The sequence below is a fragment of the Anas platyrhynchos genome, chromosome 8, assembly GCF_047663525.1.
Source record: "Anas platyrhynchos isolate ZD024472 breed Pekin duck chromosome 8, IASCAAS_PekinDuck_T2T, whole genome shotgun sequence".
In the NCBI taxonomy this organism is placed as follows: Eukaryota; Metazoa; Chordata; class Aves; order Anseriformes; family Anatidae; genus Anas; species Anas platyrhynchos.
In genome coordinates this window covers 33,012,141-33,026,937 of record NC_092594.1, presented here as the reverse complement: position 1 = coordinate 33,026,937, position 14,797 = coordinate 33,012,141, and the positions used below count along the sequence as shown (strand labels likewise).

The 14,797-nt window shown below is 37.4% G+C and overlaps 1 protein-coding gene across 3 annotated transcripts in view; it reads left to right on the top strand.

The window, feature by feature from the left end:
* Positions 1 to 14,615, top strand: part of TTC39A (tetratricopeptide repeat domain 39A) — a 48,826-nt gene extending 34,211 nt beyond the window's left edge. For all 3 annotated transcript variants that reach the window (XM_072041623.1, XM_038183328.2, XM_072041624.1), the window contains 9 exons: positions 546 to 613; positions 744 to 803; positions 1,580 to 1,741; positions 3,430 to 3,521; positions 4,593 to 4,713; positions 6,699 to 6,810; positions 8,769 to 8,883; positions 9,558 to 9,674; positions 12,709 to 14,615. In XM_072041623.1, coding sequence (XP_071897724.1) covers positions 546 to 613; positions 744 to 803; positions 1,580 to 1,741; positions 3,430 to 3,521; positions 4,593 to 4,713; positions 6,699 to 6,810; positions 8,769 to 8,883; positions 9,558 to 9,674; positions 12,709 to 12,829 — 968 coding nt within the window. In that variant the 3' untranslated portion in view covers positions 12,830 to 14,615. The remainder of the gene's footprint in view (positions 1 to 545; positions 614 to 743; positions 804 to 1,579; positions 1,742 to 3,429; positions 3,522 to 4,592; positions 4,714 to 6,698; positions 6,811 to 8,768; positions 8,884 to 9,557; positions 9,675 to 12,708) is intronic.
* The last annotated feature ends 182 nt before the right edge of the window (positions 14,616 to 14,797 follow it).

Sequence of the window (14,797 nt, the reverse complement as noted above, 5' to 3'; positions counted from 1 at the left end):
TACGTCATTTTGGGGTGATTTTACAGTAGTCATCATAACCAAAGAGAGTATCTTAATCTACAAGATGGAGGTTTGTTTAATGCATAAGAAAGGAGAAAATGGGGGTAGCAAAAGAAGTCATGAGAACTAAATCTTTCTTCTCTAATCAGGTGTATTAACTGGGAAGCTGAAATCATGGCTGTAAGTGAGATGAGTTCCTGAATACTTTGCTCATCTCTATCTTTTTTTAGAGTTGATAGCTTCTCTCTGAAAGAATATACTTCCCAGTCATCTACTGTTAGAGCTTTTTCAAAGTGTGTTGGTTTACTCATAAATGAGTTTTCAAGTCACTAAGCACAATGTTGTTTGAATCTTCCTGCTTGCTTGCTTAGTGAAACTGTATTTATACCCAACTTAACAGACAGAGGAACTTCCGTATTGGCCAGATGAGGATGGCTAATCAGTACTTTGCCCTCCTGGTTTTTGTGTTTTGTATGTGTGTGTGTTTTTTGTTTTTGTTTTTTTTTTTTTACTGTTTTTATTACTTGCATTATTATGCATTTTAGGGACAGGAAAAGGAAATGTTGAGGAGGCAGAAAGGCTACTTAAACCTTACTTGGCTCGCTATCCAAAGGTAAAATCAATCATAATTCAGATTGGTATGATTGTTTAACGTTTCCCTGCCAAATAACAAAGATCTAGACTGTATGGTCAGCTTGAAAACTGTTAAAGAATACTTGTGTTTTTATTATTATTTATTACAGGGAGCCATATTCCTGTTTTTTGCAGGCAGGATAGAAACACTGAAGGGTAATATTGATGCGGTAAGTAATCCACTTGCTCTTGGAAAAAATAAGCCTCAAAAGCTTCAGGAAAACTCCTACAGGAACAACGTTTCTGTTTTAGTTAATGCTTCCTGTGTCTCTGGCCTGTATGTAATTTATAGCTCATGAATACAAGTAGGAATTTTGAAAACTATTTTGACCAGCTTGTTTCACCAGCTCATGTCATTACCCTTGATTTCTGGTGATAACCTAATCCACCACTATTAATGACACAGTTTTGTCATTGTCTTTCCTACCCTGAAGTGAGTTGTACCTTTAACAACATCCCATGGTAATCATTTGCCTTAAGTCTGAATGGAGAGTCATACGAGACTTGCAAGAATTAGGGTGTTGCAGAATACACGTCAAAAATACTATGAGACACAGTATCAGCTGATGTGCAGTGCTGTAGCTCCCTTGAAGTTTTTGGAGCTATGACAAATGTCAGTTGAGCATCTGTCCTCTGACTTTAGATTCCCAGTTTCCCTAGGTACATGCATTCATTTTGCCTGTACTTAGACTTAGGACTTCCATAAAACTTCCAAGAATGGGGAACTCTGTTGCAGGGGTAAACTTGCTAACCCCAGGACTACTGTGGAGCCAAGGAACTCTTATATGAAGCCAGCAGACATGATCTTGGGAAATACTAGGCTGTTTTTAATTTGGAAACTGCAGGAGCTATGGAAGCAGATCATGAAGACCAAATGTCTGTTACAGCTTTGTTGTACATGCATTTACATGTGATTAAGGCAGTGTTCGGAAATCTCTGTGTTCAGGCAGTTAGTAGGTATGAAGAATGCTGCGAGGCTCAGCAGTACTGGAAGCAGTTTCATCACATGTGTTACTGGGAGCTCATGTGGTGCTTCACCTACAAGCGCCAGTGGAAGATGGCATTCTTTTATGCAGATCTGCTAAGCAAAGAAAACACTTGGTCAAAGGTAAGTTGAGCAGAACAAGAAGGAAATATTTAATGACAGGTGTAAGGCCCTGTATTATCTATTAACTTTTAATCAAATAGAGTTGACTTTTGGTATCTGTGAGCTGGGTGAAAATTGTAAAACAAATACAGGTATGCTGTGGCTTTTTCAAAACAATGTGAATTGTGAACATTCGAATCTGAACAGATTGTGGGTAAATGGAAACCTTTTGGGCCTCGTTTGTAGATGAAGAACAGACTGTTAGAGATGTTCTGCTGTGGATTAACTGGTTGTTTTGTCAACACATTGCAGTTAGTGGCAAGTTGTCATTTCTTTCTTAACATTACAAGCTCTTCTGGTGATGAGTGAGATTAGCCATGATGGTGCCTCTAGGATAATAAATGCAACTAGAAGCAATGCAGCTTGCCCTGTGCATCTGAAAGGGAGAAGTTCTCAAGTTCAGAACCCTGGTAGACTTCTTCCCTTCGCCTTCACTTGAACCACAGGAAAATCTGTCAGGCTTTAAAGTCTGGTGAGTGGGTGGGTGGGGTTAACTGGTGTTCACTGGTTTGTTTCTCCTCAGTGAGATCACTCTGGGTGGATAAGGAGGTGTTATCTCTGTTTTTTTCTACTGCGCATGGTATATATTGGCCAAGTGCAACCAAAGCTGACATAAGGTCCAAACAGCCGGAGAGTAGCTCTCACAATGCTTCCAGTTGGATAAAATCTGGAGCAGGGATTCATGCCCCTGAGTATTCCAGCAACACTCTCAGCCAGATGCATTGGTCTGAATAGCTCCCACAGGACTTTTGTTTAGTGGTGGACCAGTACCCAACTAGAAGCTTTAATATCCTGAAATGCTGTAGGATTAATATTAATATATGTCCTTTTAAACTTTATGTAGAGTTCTTTAGTTTATTGCACAGGCCTAGAGGCAGCAAAGGTGCTTCTTATCAATAGGTAACCTATTGCAAGTACAACCTAATAGGAGCAAAATACTAACTACATGAACTAAGTAAATAATGTCCATATAAATGGACTGTTACATTCTGCTATAAATAGATAGGAAAAATATTTTAAGCTTTGACTGAAAACTCCTGAAACTTATGCTTAATGTAGACTTCTTAAAGCAGTCTTTAAGACAGCTCAAGAACTCACAACTGTCATTTTCTGCTGTTCCAAATATTGCAATGTCCTCTGCTGCTTTGCTTTCCTTGGTTGCTGAATATATAATTGCTCACAAGTCCCTGTGAAGTCAGTACATTTCATAATCTGAAATAATGAAACCTTTTAAAAACTATTATGCTTTTTCTAGAACTTAATATTTGAGATATGCTACTAAGTTGTGACTGGACACATAAAACATATGGTTTGTTTATTTTTTTTTCTCCAACCTTTTCATAAGGTTTCCAGTGTGTATTCATGAGAGTAATACAAAAACGTATTTTATACAAGCATGATACATAGTTGTATGCTTGTTCTTGGAATGTGAACATGAGCTGATAAAGAAAACAAAGGCATTCAAGATTTTTAAAAAATACCCTATTTTTTTAAATACTTATCTCCTGACTAAAATTTCATAAGATTATTTCTATTTGTGAGCAAAAGCAGCAAGTTCTTCCTCTTTGTTACTGTTTTGTTCTTTAAATCAATAATGGTGATGCTGTAAATTCATTTTTCTGTACAGATATTCTTGATTGCATTTGCAGGCTACCTATATTTACATGAAAGCTGCTTATCTCAGTATGTTTGGACCTGATGACTGCAGTCCTTTTGGAGACAATGAAGTTGAATTATTTAGGTAAAATTTGGTAACTCTCAGTTAACAACAGTTTCATATCTAGTCACGGTATATATGGAAAAGAGGCAGAATTACTCATTGTGCAGTCTGGAAGATCTGCACAAATAGCATTGGAATTGGTAAGAAATCGAAGAATGAAACACTACCCTTAGACTAAAAAGACCCTGAATTCAGACAGGAGATTTCTACTGGCCTGGAAATACTTTAGAGACAGGTATTAGTTCTGTCAGCCATACGGTAGCTGGTGTAGTTGCATGTACCATTCACATTCTTTTTCAATTGTTTCCTTTGACCAAAATGGCATGTAAGATCTGAAAGCCTTAATGGATTACGTTACAAGATGGATGCCTGTAACAGCTAATGGAGACTAAATCATTACAATTTGATTTTTGGGCTTTGAGTCTGGGACCAATATTAAAGAGTTACATGTGCAAGTAAATATTTGCATTATTGACCCAGTAATTTAATATATTTCTAATGATCAAGCTCAAAAAAAGCCTAAATTTTGCTGGGCCAAACAAAATTAATTACTTTGTTTTTCTGAGAATGTGTCTATAAAATTTCAATATCACTTTTTAATGTGCTTAAAATATATTGATACTTCTCAGGTCTTCCATATCTTACATAATTATTAAAAGCAGATTTCATTGGATTTGAGATCCATTGCAAAGGGAATCAGTTTGGTCTTTGGGAGAATGCGAGGAACACTGACAAAAGCCAAGCTTGCCTCTTTCTCAGTCTGTGAAGATGGGCCATTTATAAGTTAGGTGCCTCACCTAATTTATTCATTTGGGTGGGGAAGAGTCCTTATTTCTGCTGCTTGATTAAAGTGGAAGCTTAAAAGAGATATGTATGTCCTACATAAAGACAGCTTTTGTGAATATGTATTGATCTGCTTCCCTAGAGACAGCAATAGCTGGGTGTGTAGCAGCTTTTTAAAGTTCTCTTCACTTAGACTTTTTTATTTTTATTTTTTTAGAGTTTGAATATTGTTGTCCCAGACATTCATAGAGGAAAAACTCCTTACTTTTTTTCCTTACTTTTTTTTTTCTTTTTTTTTTTAACTTTCAGGATTGTTCCCAGCTTGAAACTGAAAATTGCAGGGAAATCACTGCCTACAGAAAAGTTTGCCATTCGGAAAGCTCGACGATATCTTTCTTCAAACCCTGTTCCTTTACCTGTTCCGCCTTTGGTAAGTTAGAAATATTCTGCCCCCCTGCCCCCTACCCATTACATTTTTTTTAATTTATTGAAACAAAAACAAAATAATTAGAATACTATCTTTCCGTGTTTCTAAGGTAAAACCTCTGCAAGAGACTGGAATGTTCCCAAAACAAAGCCAAATGAATGCAAGGAATGCTGTAAAACTGGGGCATGCAGCAGCCACAGGGAACTAAGCCAGTTGTTTGTGACACATAAATGTGTTGCATGTGTAACTCATTATTCTAGCTATGGACTAGCATGCTCCTATCAGTATTTTTTAATTACCTGTTGAGGAACTTTGCCCTTGGTCTCTTCTGTCATGTGTCAGTTACTAAGACTATTAAAAGAAGACTTTGAGGTACAAAAGAGAAGAAAAAAATCAAGAAACCAATGCTAGAACTGGGGGCTCTGTGTAAGCGATTCCTTAATGTGCCCCTGAATGTTTGCAATGTGGTGCTCTTCAAAGCAGCTCGGGGTGGTAGGATGAAACATAGCCAAGTCTCTTTAGATACTCCAGAGAGCTATTGCATACAGTTATTTTTATTTATTTATTTTTGCCTGTAGTGCTGGCTAGTTCCCAGTTGCCAGGTAAGATCAACTGTATAAGGCCCCCATTGCCTAGCACATGGTGCACTTAAAAAAATCTGTCTGCAAAGACCAAGTAAAAGAACATAAAAGATTTTGACTCCACAGGTTTGCTAAGTTCAGTGGCATTAACATGTGCAGTGCCTTGAGCTGTTTTATCTGAGAAACAGATGGATAATTAGTAAATACTCCTTAAGAAAATGCCTGAGCAAGGAGATCCTCTTGGAGACACCAGTGAGTAGTCATTTCTCAGCCCACCAGCTGGTTATGTGACACACTGCTGCTTGAACAAACATAGTCTCCTGCAGATAAGGTACAGCACAGCGTGGGTATTCACTGGTGGCCACTTTCAACCAAGTCATGAGCCTGAAATGAGAGGAAATGATGAGATTTTTTTGGTTTGCCTTTCAGGTTTCAGAAATTTTAGAGAGTCAATAAATATACACACCTGGAGTTTGGTTGGGCTATTCTAATGGCATTTTAACAAAGCAGGTTTCTGTGCTGAAGGCTTTCCTTGGGGTAGTAGGGACACTGCAGTCTTTGTTTCTGCTGCAGTTGCATTTCTGAGGCAGCAGATGCCGCAGCTGAACAGCTGAAAGCACTCAGGATGTGGAATGGGTGCAGAATCCCATTTTAGGATTTTTCTTTTCAATGTGAAGGGACTTACTGAGAGGAGAGAAGTCTTAAATATTTAGCCTAGAATAAATGTAGTTTGAGTACTTGTGAATCTAAGCCATGGTAATAAATTTACACTAGAACTGTTGAACTACAGTAAGTTCAACACCAGTTAACATTAACATCATTTAATAGTGATTAACATCATTTCATCTATTCTAGCCCAATATCTTGTTGCACAGTAGCTCCAGAAGTCAGCTATTTTCTGTATTGTTACAGCTATTCTGTACATAAACTTAAAAAGCTCTAAATTATCAAATTCAGATTAGGTCATAAAAACAAAAAACTTGTCATGAGGACCAATGGGAAATACTATAGAAACTGGCATCATTAGCTTTGCAATTGCTCTTGGCAGTTGCCACTTCAATACATTTGGTCTGGTGATGTACTCTAAGGGAGAACCCTAATAACAACCAGGAATTAAAACAATAGTTTTTAGTTAAAGTTACCCTAAGAACAGTTGAATTATGAAAGAAGTTCCTGTTTGTCGGAATGTCAAAATGCAGTAAATGGCTCTTCAGTTGTTTTCCAGGACTAATTTGTTCTGACAAACAATGTAGCTACCTTCCATTTGCAATGAAAATATGTTTAGATGAACTGAGTTTTTAGCAAAGGAATCAGTAACTTTTTCATCATACAGAGATAACTAGTATTTGATAGCTGTGTTTATCCAGCACTGTAATTAACAATGCTGTCTTCTCTCCCTGACCTTAGGAAATGATGTATATCTGGAATGGCTATGCTGTAATTGGACAATGTCCCAACCTAACAGAAGGCATGTTAGAGACTTTAATTGAAGCAGAAGAAGCATTGGCAAGAAGTCCAGGTAATCAGTGATATAGTTTAAGCAGGTATTTTACAGTGCAATAGCTAAAGATAATATCTGTGAATAAAGAGAGACACTTGTTAGGAAAGTTAATCTGATCATAGGAGGAAGGTAGATTATGAAGCCATAAACTGTTTGCGCAGATAGGACTAATTTTCCTCTTTTATCATAGCAATAACTTACAATAGTAGCAAGCTATTTTCCGCCCACAGATGTGTATTAGGAATAGTTTATGACATGTATTAAGGACTGTTTATTTTGGTAGATCAAAATCAGCATATGAATTGACTCGATTACTTAGATCATGAAGCTTTGTTATCCTTAGATACCGTATTTCAGTTTTGAAGGATAAAGAGGAAGAGATGACTGTCAGTCTTCTGTTCTAAAAGTGCTGTCAATTTTTACGACATGACCTTGGAGTGATATTGGGAGTGTCCTTGGAGTGGACTTGAGTGATATTTGTGTGTTGAAAGCTGAGATATCAGGGATGGGCTTCCTTTGCGCTGTAAAGGAGCATAAGAAAGGAGTTAATATTGACCTGGAACAGGCTTTGCTACCACATCTTTTGTCAGTCTGTTAGTTAGCCATCCATAAGAAAGTTGAATTGCCATTTATTTCTTGCCAATCTTCCCAAAATTCTTGGAGAAGTGCAGCCAGTCTCTGCAATCACTAAGTCTCCCCTTACTAAACAGTTGATCTTATTATTACATACCACCTTCCTGCAAAAGGATCAATCCCATCTTGACAAAGGAATGTGGGTTAAGTCACTGCATTGCAGTCTTTTCTAGGACCTGGTCTTCCTGTGCACATTGTTACACAAGTATTCTTCTAGAGTTGAAAGAGTTGCTTGAAGAAATGGCTAAAGCTGTCTCTTTTTTAATTGTTTGAGAACAGACAGAAAAATATTTTCACTGAAAGTGACGTCTTAGTAGAAGTCATTTGACTGTTTCTCTTTTTGTCACACATTTTGCTACTTTATTTTGGACAAGTGAATTATTTCACTATTCTTTTTTTTTTTTTTAGTTGGTAAATAGTGAACAAGACTAACTTTTTGCAGGCATTTGTGGATTGCAGGCATTTGTGGAAGCTGATTCATGTTTGCAGAACACTCTGAGGACACATAATTGAAAAGTGCAATATATTTTAAACACACCAACAGTACCACGTGACAGTGTTACACCAATAAGATGTTAATCTGTTAATGGAAATAACATCTAGAAATGCAAATCTGATATGCACAGTTGTGTCTAGGGTAGGTTTATAAATGTTTTGGATTTTTTATGCAGTTGGGAGCAGTTTTTAGGCTGTATTAGAAGGAGAGGAGATGCATGCATATGAACATGTTCATGGAACAGATGTCCAGGAGAGATAACTGATCTGCTTTTTGTTTTTCTTATGAAATAACTCTTCTGTGGCCTTGAGACATCTGACCGGGCACATACTCAGTGTGTCACCTTTTGCCCTCTTTCCTGTTCCTTCTAAGGTAGTGTGCTGTATAGTCTTTGGGCATCTTCCCTTAGTTTTGCTTTGGTGATACATTATGTATAGATGTTTCTTTTGGATTTAGCAATACAAGTGACTGCAATTGGATCAAGACCTCCAACAGCACAGTCCAAAGGGGAACAACTGTTCCATGTAGAATGTGTCAGCATTTTATCAGCTGGGGTGGCAGAGGAAGAACTAGGTAAAGGTAGTAGAGATAAGCTGAAATTCAATAGCTCAAGATGTGGTATCATACATTTTGCAGAAATTCCTATTAGCTAGTATTTCGTGATACAAGTTTGTCTGTGATAGCAGGAAACTGCTCTTAATGAACTTAATGGATCATTCAGTTCCTTCTGTCTTGTGTTCCAGTAAAGAGATTTTACTCACACCTACCTGTGCAAGTTTCTCCGCTAGGAAGAAAGTCTCCAGTGCTCTAAAGTTTTCTAAAATGTGCCATTTGCTTCATCTTGCAGCTACAGAATTGCTAGCAGATGACCAGTGCGTGATAAAACTGTTAAAGGGTTTATGCCTCAAGCATTTGGGCAAGATTGCAGAGGCAGAAGGCCATTTTAATTACATCTACTTAAAGTAAGTTGTCATACCTGGTGTGCAGGAGAACTCTTGAATTTCTCAGTAACTGTCAAGTAACTACAACCTGAATACAAATACAAAGGGGAGGAATACAGTATCTCTAGTATTTATTTCATTTGTTTCTATATCACAATTTTGATTGCCAGTATTGTTAGCCATGTAAGGAGGAAGTGTAATTCTGTACTTTTTACTAAGAGATTTTTTCTTCTTTGTGGGCTATACATGCATAAAATTTTTTGAGATACTGCTGCTTTTTTCCCTCTTCTCCTCTCACCATTCATGAAGAAGCTATGCTCAGAGAACCAAATGCAGTCTACAGCAACAGATGGCAGCACGAAATGGAAATTCTATACATTGTGCAGTGAATGGGATTTCTTTTTCTCAGTTCATACAGATAGAGCTCATAATATTGTCACCTTTTCTAATAATTCCCTCATAATAAAGGGAGTATTTTTTAAATCCTGAGATATATTGTATAGGATAGTTATGTAAAGTACACTTTTAATAGCCTGGTAGGTAGCTTTGGGTAGAGAACACAACAGGTGTTGTGATAAAGATTGATTGCTCTTTCTGATCTTAGCTAATCTCCTATTTATTTGTTTTTGGAGCTCCTAAATGAAGGAAATAATATATCATTTCAAGATCTTGAGGCTCTCTCTTTTCCAATGTAGTGAGAAGAAGATAAAATATGACCATTATCTAATTCCAAATGCATTGTTGGAGCTTGCGTTACTGTATCTGGACCAGGATAGAAGAGAAGAAGCAATAAAACTACTGGAAAGAGCAAAGTAAGCAATTTAAAAGTCTTTGTTGACGGGTCAGTATGTTATTTTACTGATGGGTAGGAAGTAGACATGATAATACCGCACAAACTCATTGTTTCCTTTATTCAGCAGAAGCAGACATGCCCTAGTTTTGGCTGGGGCCTTTTCAGGTAGTAGACACTATCTGATCGTTCAGTCTGTGAGTTACCAATCCATTCTGGTAAGAACAAAAATAATTTTAAAGATCTTGATATGAATGTCAAGGGCTTCCATAAGGAATAATCCATGTGTAACTAAATGTAATTATCTTTGTAGTCTATTTATTTATTCATAGAAGATGTATTAGATGAAATCAAAGCTCTGTGTTAGGGCTGAAATAATATTACTCAGATTGATAGCTAAGAGTGCTGTTTTTTTCCTTGATGAAATACACTGAAGATGATGTTTCAGTTTTCATTTATCTTTGTGTTCTTTCGTCCGCATCTGAAAGACAGCTGAAACACCTGCCATTGCTATTTTTGTTGTGATTGATGTTTCTATCCAAGTAGGTTTATCAGGAATAGTTGGACTGGATCATGTATGTTCTTTATTATAAAATCAACAAAATAGAATTTTGCCTCTGTCCCAGTCTTTCCTTCTCTGCTGAGCCAAGATTTCTATGGGGGGGGGGGGGAAAGGGAATAAAAAAAAAAAAAAAAAAAAAGGCAGTCCAAACCAAACAACCTTCATCTCCCTCAGGCATCCTGCAGCCAGGGCAGTTCACCTCTCTGCCTTCTTGAGGCAGAAATCTGCTGAATGAGGCCAGATGTTGCACGTTTCCAAGTGCACAGCATCACACCAGCCCCTGCTGCAGGTGTGTTGCTACAAAACTGATCTCTGGCCCCAACTTCCAAAGAAGTCGCAGAGAGTTTTTTCTGTTGAGCTTTTGTCCAAGTCAGTCCAACATGTATGAATGGTGAATCAGTCTGCTGAAGCTGATGCCAAAAGCCTGTCAACACAAAAATTAAAATATTGCAGCTCTTAATCTCCTGTGCTCATGACCCTGATTCTCTGTGGACTCATGGAAGTTATTAGGAATAGCAAAAATTGCATTAGCAAAACGCAATGGAAATTGTTACAGTCAATTTCACATTCCTCAAAGCACGCCTTGCCTCAAATCCTCAGTTTCTTTGCTCAAATCTTAAAAAGAAGCCTAGAAATTACTGCTTCTGAGCTTCTCACTCTGTCTGGTACAGCTTCCAGTCCCTGCTCAGCCTTCCCACCTTTCACCTGGCAGCTTGTGTGGCTCAGATCCCCTCAAGGGAAGATGTTGGCTTAAAGAAGGGCACAGCAGATAGCAGCTCTTTAAAATCTCGTTACCCGGTGTTTGAAAGGCTAATACTCGGGCTTGTTATGCTCAAAAAACTCATGGAAATGTGGAAAAAAAGAGGGGGGGGGCTGTCTTATTTCAATTCGTCACTAAAAAGTACAACCTTTAAGTTACCACCTGTAGCATTATATATACTTGATCAGAATGCAGAGGTTTATAAGCCTTCAGATAAAAATACTGAGTGTCTTTTCAGCCACTAGGGGGAGAAGGCATTGTCTGTGGTGGATTTCAGGATTGCAAAATTATGCTTGCTGTTGGCAGGAGTGGAGATGAGAGCTCTGCTTGTGCATGATGCTTGATTTACTTGACCTAAATCCACGTATTGCTGCTGGCTTGAATGTTTCAACTCTCAGAGAAGGAGAGGAATGAGATAATAAACAGTTTTGGCTTGATCATGCATGGAAACATTTCTATTTGTATTACCATAAGCAATAAGCAAGAATATCAGCCTGCTGATGAGAAATACAAGAGGCATTTTTTAATATCTGCATGACAAAATCTACTTAGTTTTCAGCAAAATCTCCAAAGTGTTTCAGATCAGCATGCAGCACAACCCATTCATTTCCACGCCTCAGCCAGCCTCTTGAGTACTGCATACATAAAATTCTAAGCTGGTGTAGGATGGGTGAGGAGTCCCTTGTTTTTGCAGAGACTGACACTGCCACAGTGGCAGATGCTTGCCTCCATGACTGATTTGAATTATGAATTCTGAGCTGAAATGCTTTTAAAATATATGGACTGCTTAATACTTGATGTAACGTTTCTGTGAAGATGATGGTATCCACTAAAAGAATATTAGCATGGTCTAGTCCTCATTGGTATCTAGATTGTGTTTCCATTATTCAGGAATTGAAATGTTGGTTCCCGGTAAGGTCTGCATTTTCCCTGTGGTCCTGGGAACAGCAGATCCCACCTCTGTTGCTTTGGAAGTCTTGGATTTTTTTTTTTTTTTTTCCCTAGGTGTTATTTCTCTTATGTTTCTTAAATTCTTTTATTGTGGTTTGGCAAGTAGCTTGTAGACAACTATAGGTATTCAGAATAAAAGGTATCACTGAAATATAAATCTTTCTTTTTACCACTGTACCAAATGTAGGCAATTTAAAACTTCATCTTTGAATTACAAATTTTTTCAGCTTTTTAATAATCTAGAAATACAGTGTTCATTCTACATTGCCTAGCAGTTATCAGTGGTTGTCAGTCTCATTCCTGTCCTTACCATACTTACCAAATAAGTTCATATCACTGCTGCAAAATGTTTAAATCCTTGCTGTTAGCACACATTCCTCATCTTATTAAAATGAGGAAAAAAATAATGAAAATATGTGTTCAAATTTGTCAGTCATACTTTGGGAGTGAAAAAAAACACCTAATTTCTGAATGCAAACTAAGTGGATGTTATGGATATTTAATATGGACTCAATATTTTGATTGAGTGGAACAGATTCAATTTCTTATTAAGCTATATTTTTCTGGTAATTGCCAGACAGTAGAACTACAAATAAAGAACAAAGAGCTACATTGTTTGGCTAGAAACACATGCCTTGTATTTTACAGTAGGCAACAAAGGAGCTTGTGAAGAAAAGGCTTTTTGCTGTCTACAGTTGTTTTGCTTAGAACAATAATATAAAGATAACTTGAAAATATTTAAATATATATATATTCATCAGAGTGAATCTGCTTTTGTTTTAGACATAACTACAAGAATTACTCCATGGAAACGAGAACACATTTCAGAATTCAAGCTGCCCTGCATCAAGCCAAATCCTCCTCAGAAAATGGAATGCACTCTGGAGCCTCGGCAGTGTCGTAACTTTTTCTTCTTTGATGTGCTGTTTGTTGCAAACTTTGGTGCAGACAATTACTGACACTTCAGAATTATTTTTCCTTCTCTTTCAAGTCACTGAGAAACCAAATCATTTAAAATTTTAAAGGTGATGCATAAAACATTAATCTAATGTGATAATATGGCAAAAAAAAAAAAACAACCTCAAACCAACTATAACCCATAAAAATATTGTTTTTTCAACAGTGGCTTTTTGAATACTTACATCTGTGTAGTTCTCTTTTCAATCATGTGCCTTTTCTTTCTTGTATTCACAACATCTGCTGAGCGAGATAGAACATAAAGTGGAACAACTGGAAAAAAAAAGCAACACTAAACTTCTCATGGTTCATGGATTTAATCAAAGTGAGCTTTAAACGTTCATTTGAATTCATACTGCTAGCAGTTGAGAAGGAAGCTTCTCTTTTTCCAAGTCTCTACTTGAAATGATGTGAGAAAATCTCAGTGCACAAGAAACACAGCAGGGAGGAGCTCTCAATCCTGGGCATTTTCAATTGTGCATAGAATGTCTCTTTACTAGCTTTTAGTAGTTGCTTTTTTGCTGCTGTAAGAAACTTGCTAGTGAAGAAAATGTTCTCCCTTATGCAAGTATCTTGACATTTTCTTTAATCTTGTCTTCATGTCAAGTCTGCTGCTTGTAGTGCCTGAATGATTTACCAAGGATTTTAGAGAGGGAAAAAAAAAAAAAAAAGAATAAGATGGAAGTATAAAACTGCATCTCTTCTTTGACAAGTTTAAAAATGGGAAGACTTTAGGAAACAGCTCTGCCGTCAGAACAAACATGATTTGAACTTTATATCGTATTCAAAGCACAAGTCCTTGAAGGTCACTTAAGAAACAGCAATATTCCACTGGCTGCACAGCCATACAGTTACTGTGACAGTCAATTTCTTCTTAAAATGATTGTTCTTAGAGATGTCCTACTTGAGATGTCCACGTTTAAAGAGACCATATGGCAGTGTTTCCTGTGTTAAGAAACTTGGGCTGGAGCAGAAGCAGGCTCTCTTGGCAGGGTGCTCTGCCATTTACAAAGGAGATCTTTTTCTTTTTGCTCTTTATTATCTTTTTGGAGAACCTGTGAGGAAGTAGGGCATTGAGAATAGAGCAACGGGCTAGCTCTCTTTTCCAGTGCTGTCTGCCATACAATTGCTGCTTTTCTGCAAAACTGGTGAAGTCACACGTAAAGCAAATTTGCACTGTACTTACTGTTCTCCAGGCTAGCTCTTTGTGTACACCTGTGTTTTTTGAGGGCACAGTTCTACCTCCCTTTTGAAGGAGATTCTTCCCCGTGAGCTGTTCTGGTATGTGGCAATGGGAGGTCTTCTGACAGCCCTTTTTCTCCAGTGGAGATGCTTGTCAGGAAGATTCGTATATAAGTACCTCACAGTGAATATGCCTTCTAAAGTGATTGTTCCCAGCAGAAGAGAAAATTGACAGTTTGTAGCTCTGCTTTTACCTCTTCTAAAGAAATGACATTGTTTTATAATGCAAATTAATATGCACGGAGACAGAACCACCTGTTCCTCAACAGTGAAAACTTGCATTGTATTAAAAATAGACACCCTTTATAAAAGTCTTCCCAAGTTAAAATTATAGGTGAAGAATGCGTTTTTTTTAAAGTGACTTTCTCAGATAAATTCTCAATTCAGATACGATTCAGTACGAACAGTTATGCTATTTACGTTTGCACATCAAAATTTACGTGTAAAAACTCAGTCATTCTTTGTATAGAATAAAAAAGATTCTTGTTCTATTTCATGCATATAACGCCTCTTCTTCCAGTTGTGTTCTTTTCAAACATTTTGGCAGTCTTAGCATCTTTTGAGCAAGCAATGCCATGAGAATTAGCATAATCTGTACTTCGCAGAAACTGAACAATCCTTGTGACTGTAGATTCATCTCAAGGCCACTGAAATGGTCTTTGAAACTTCACCC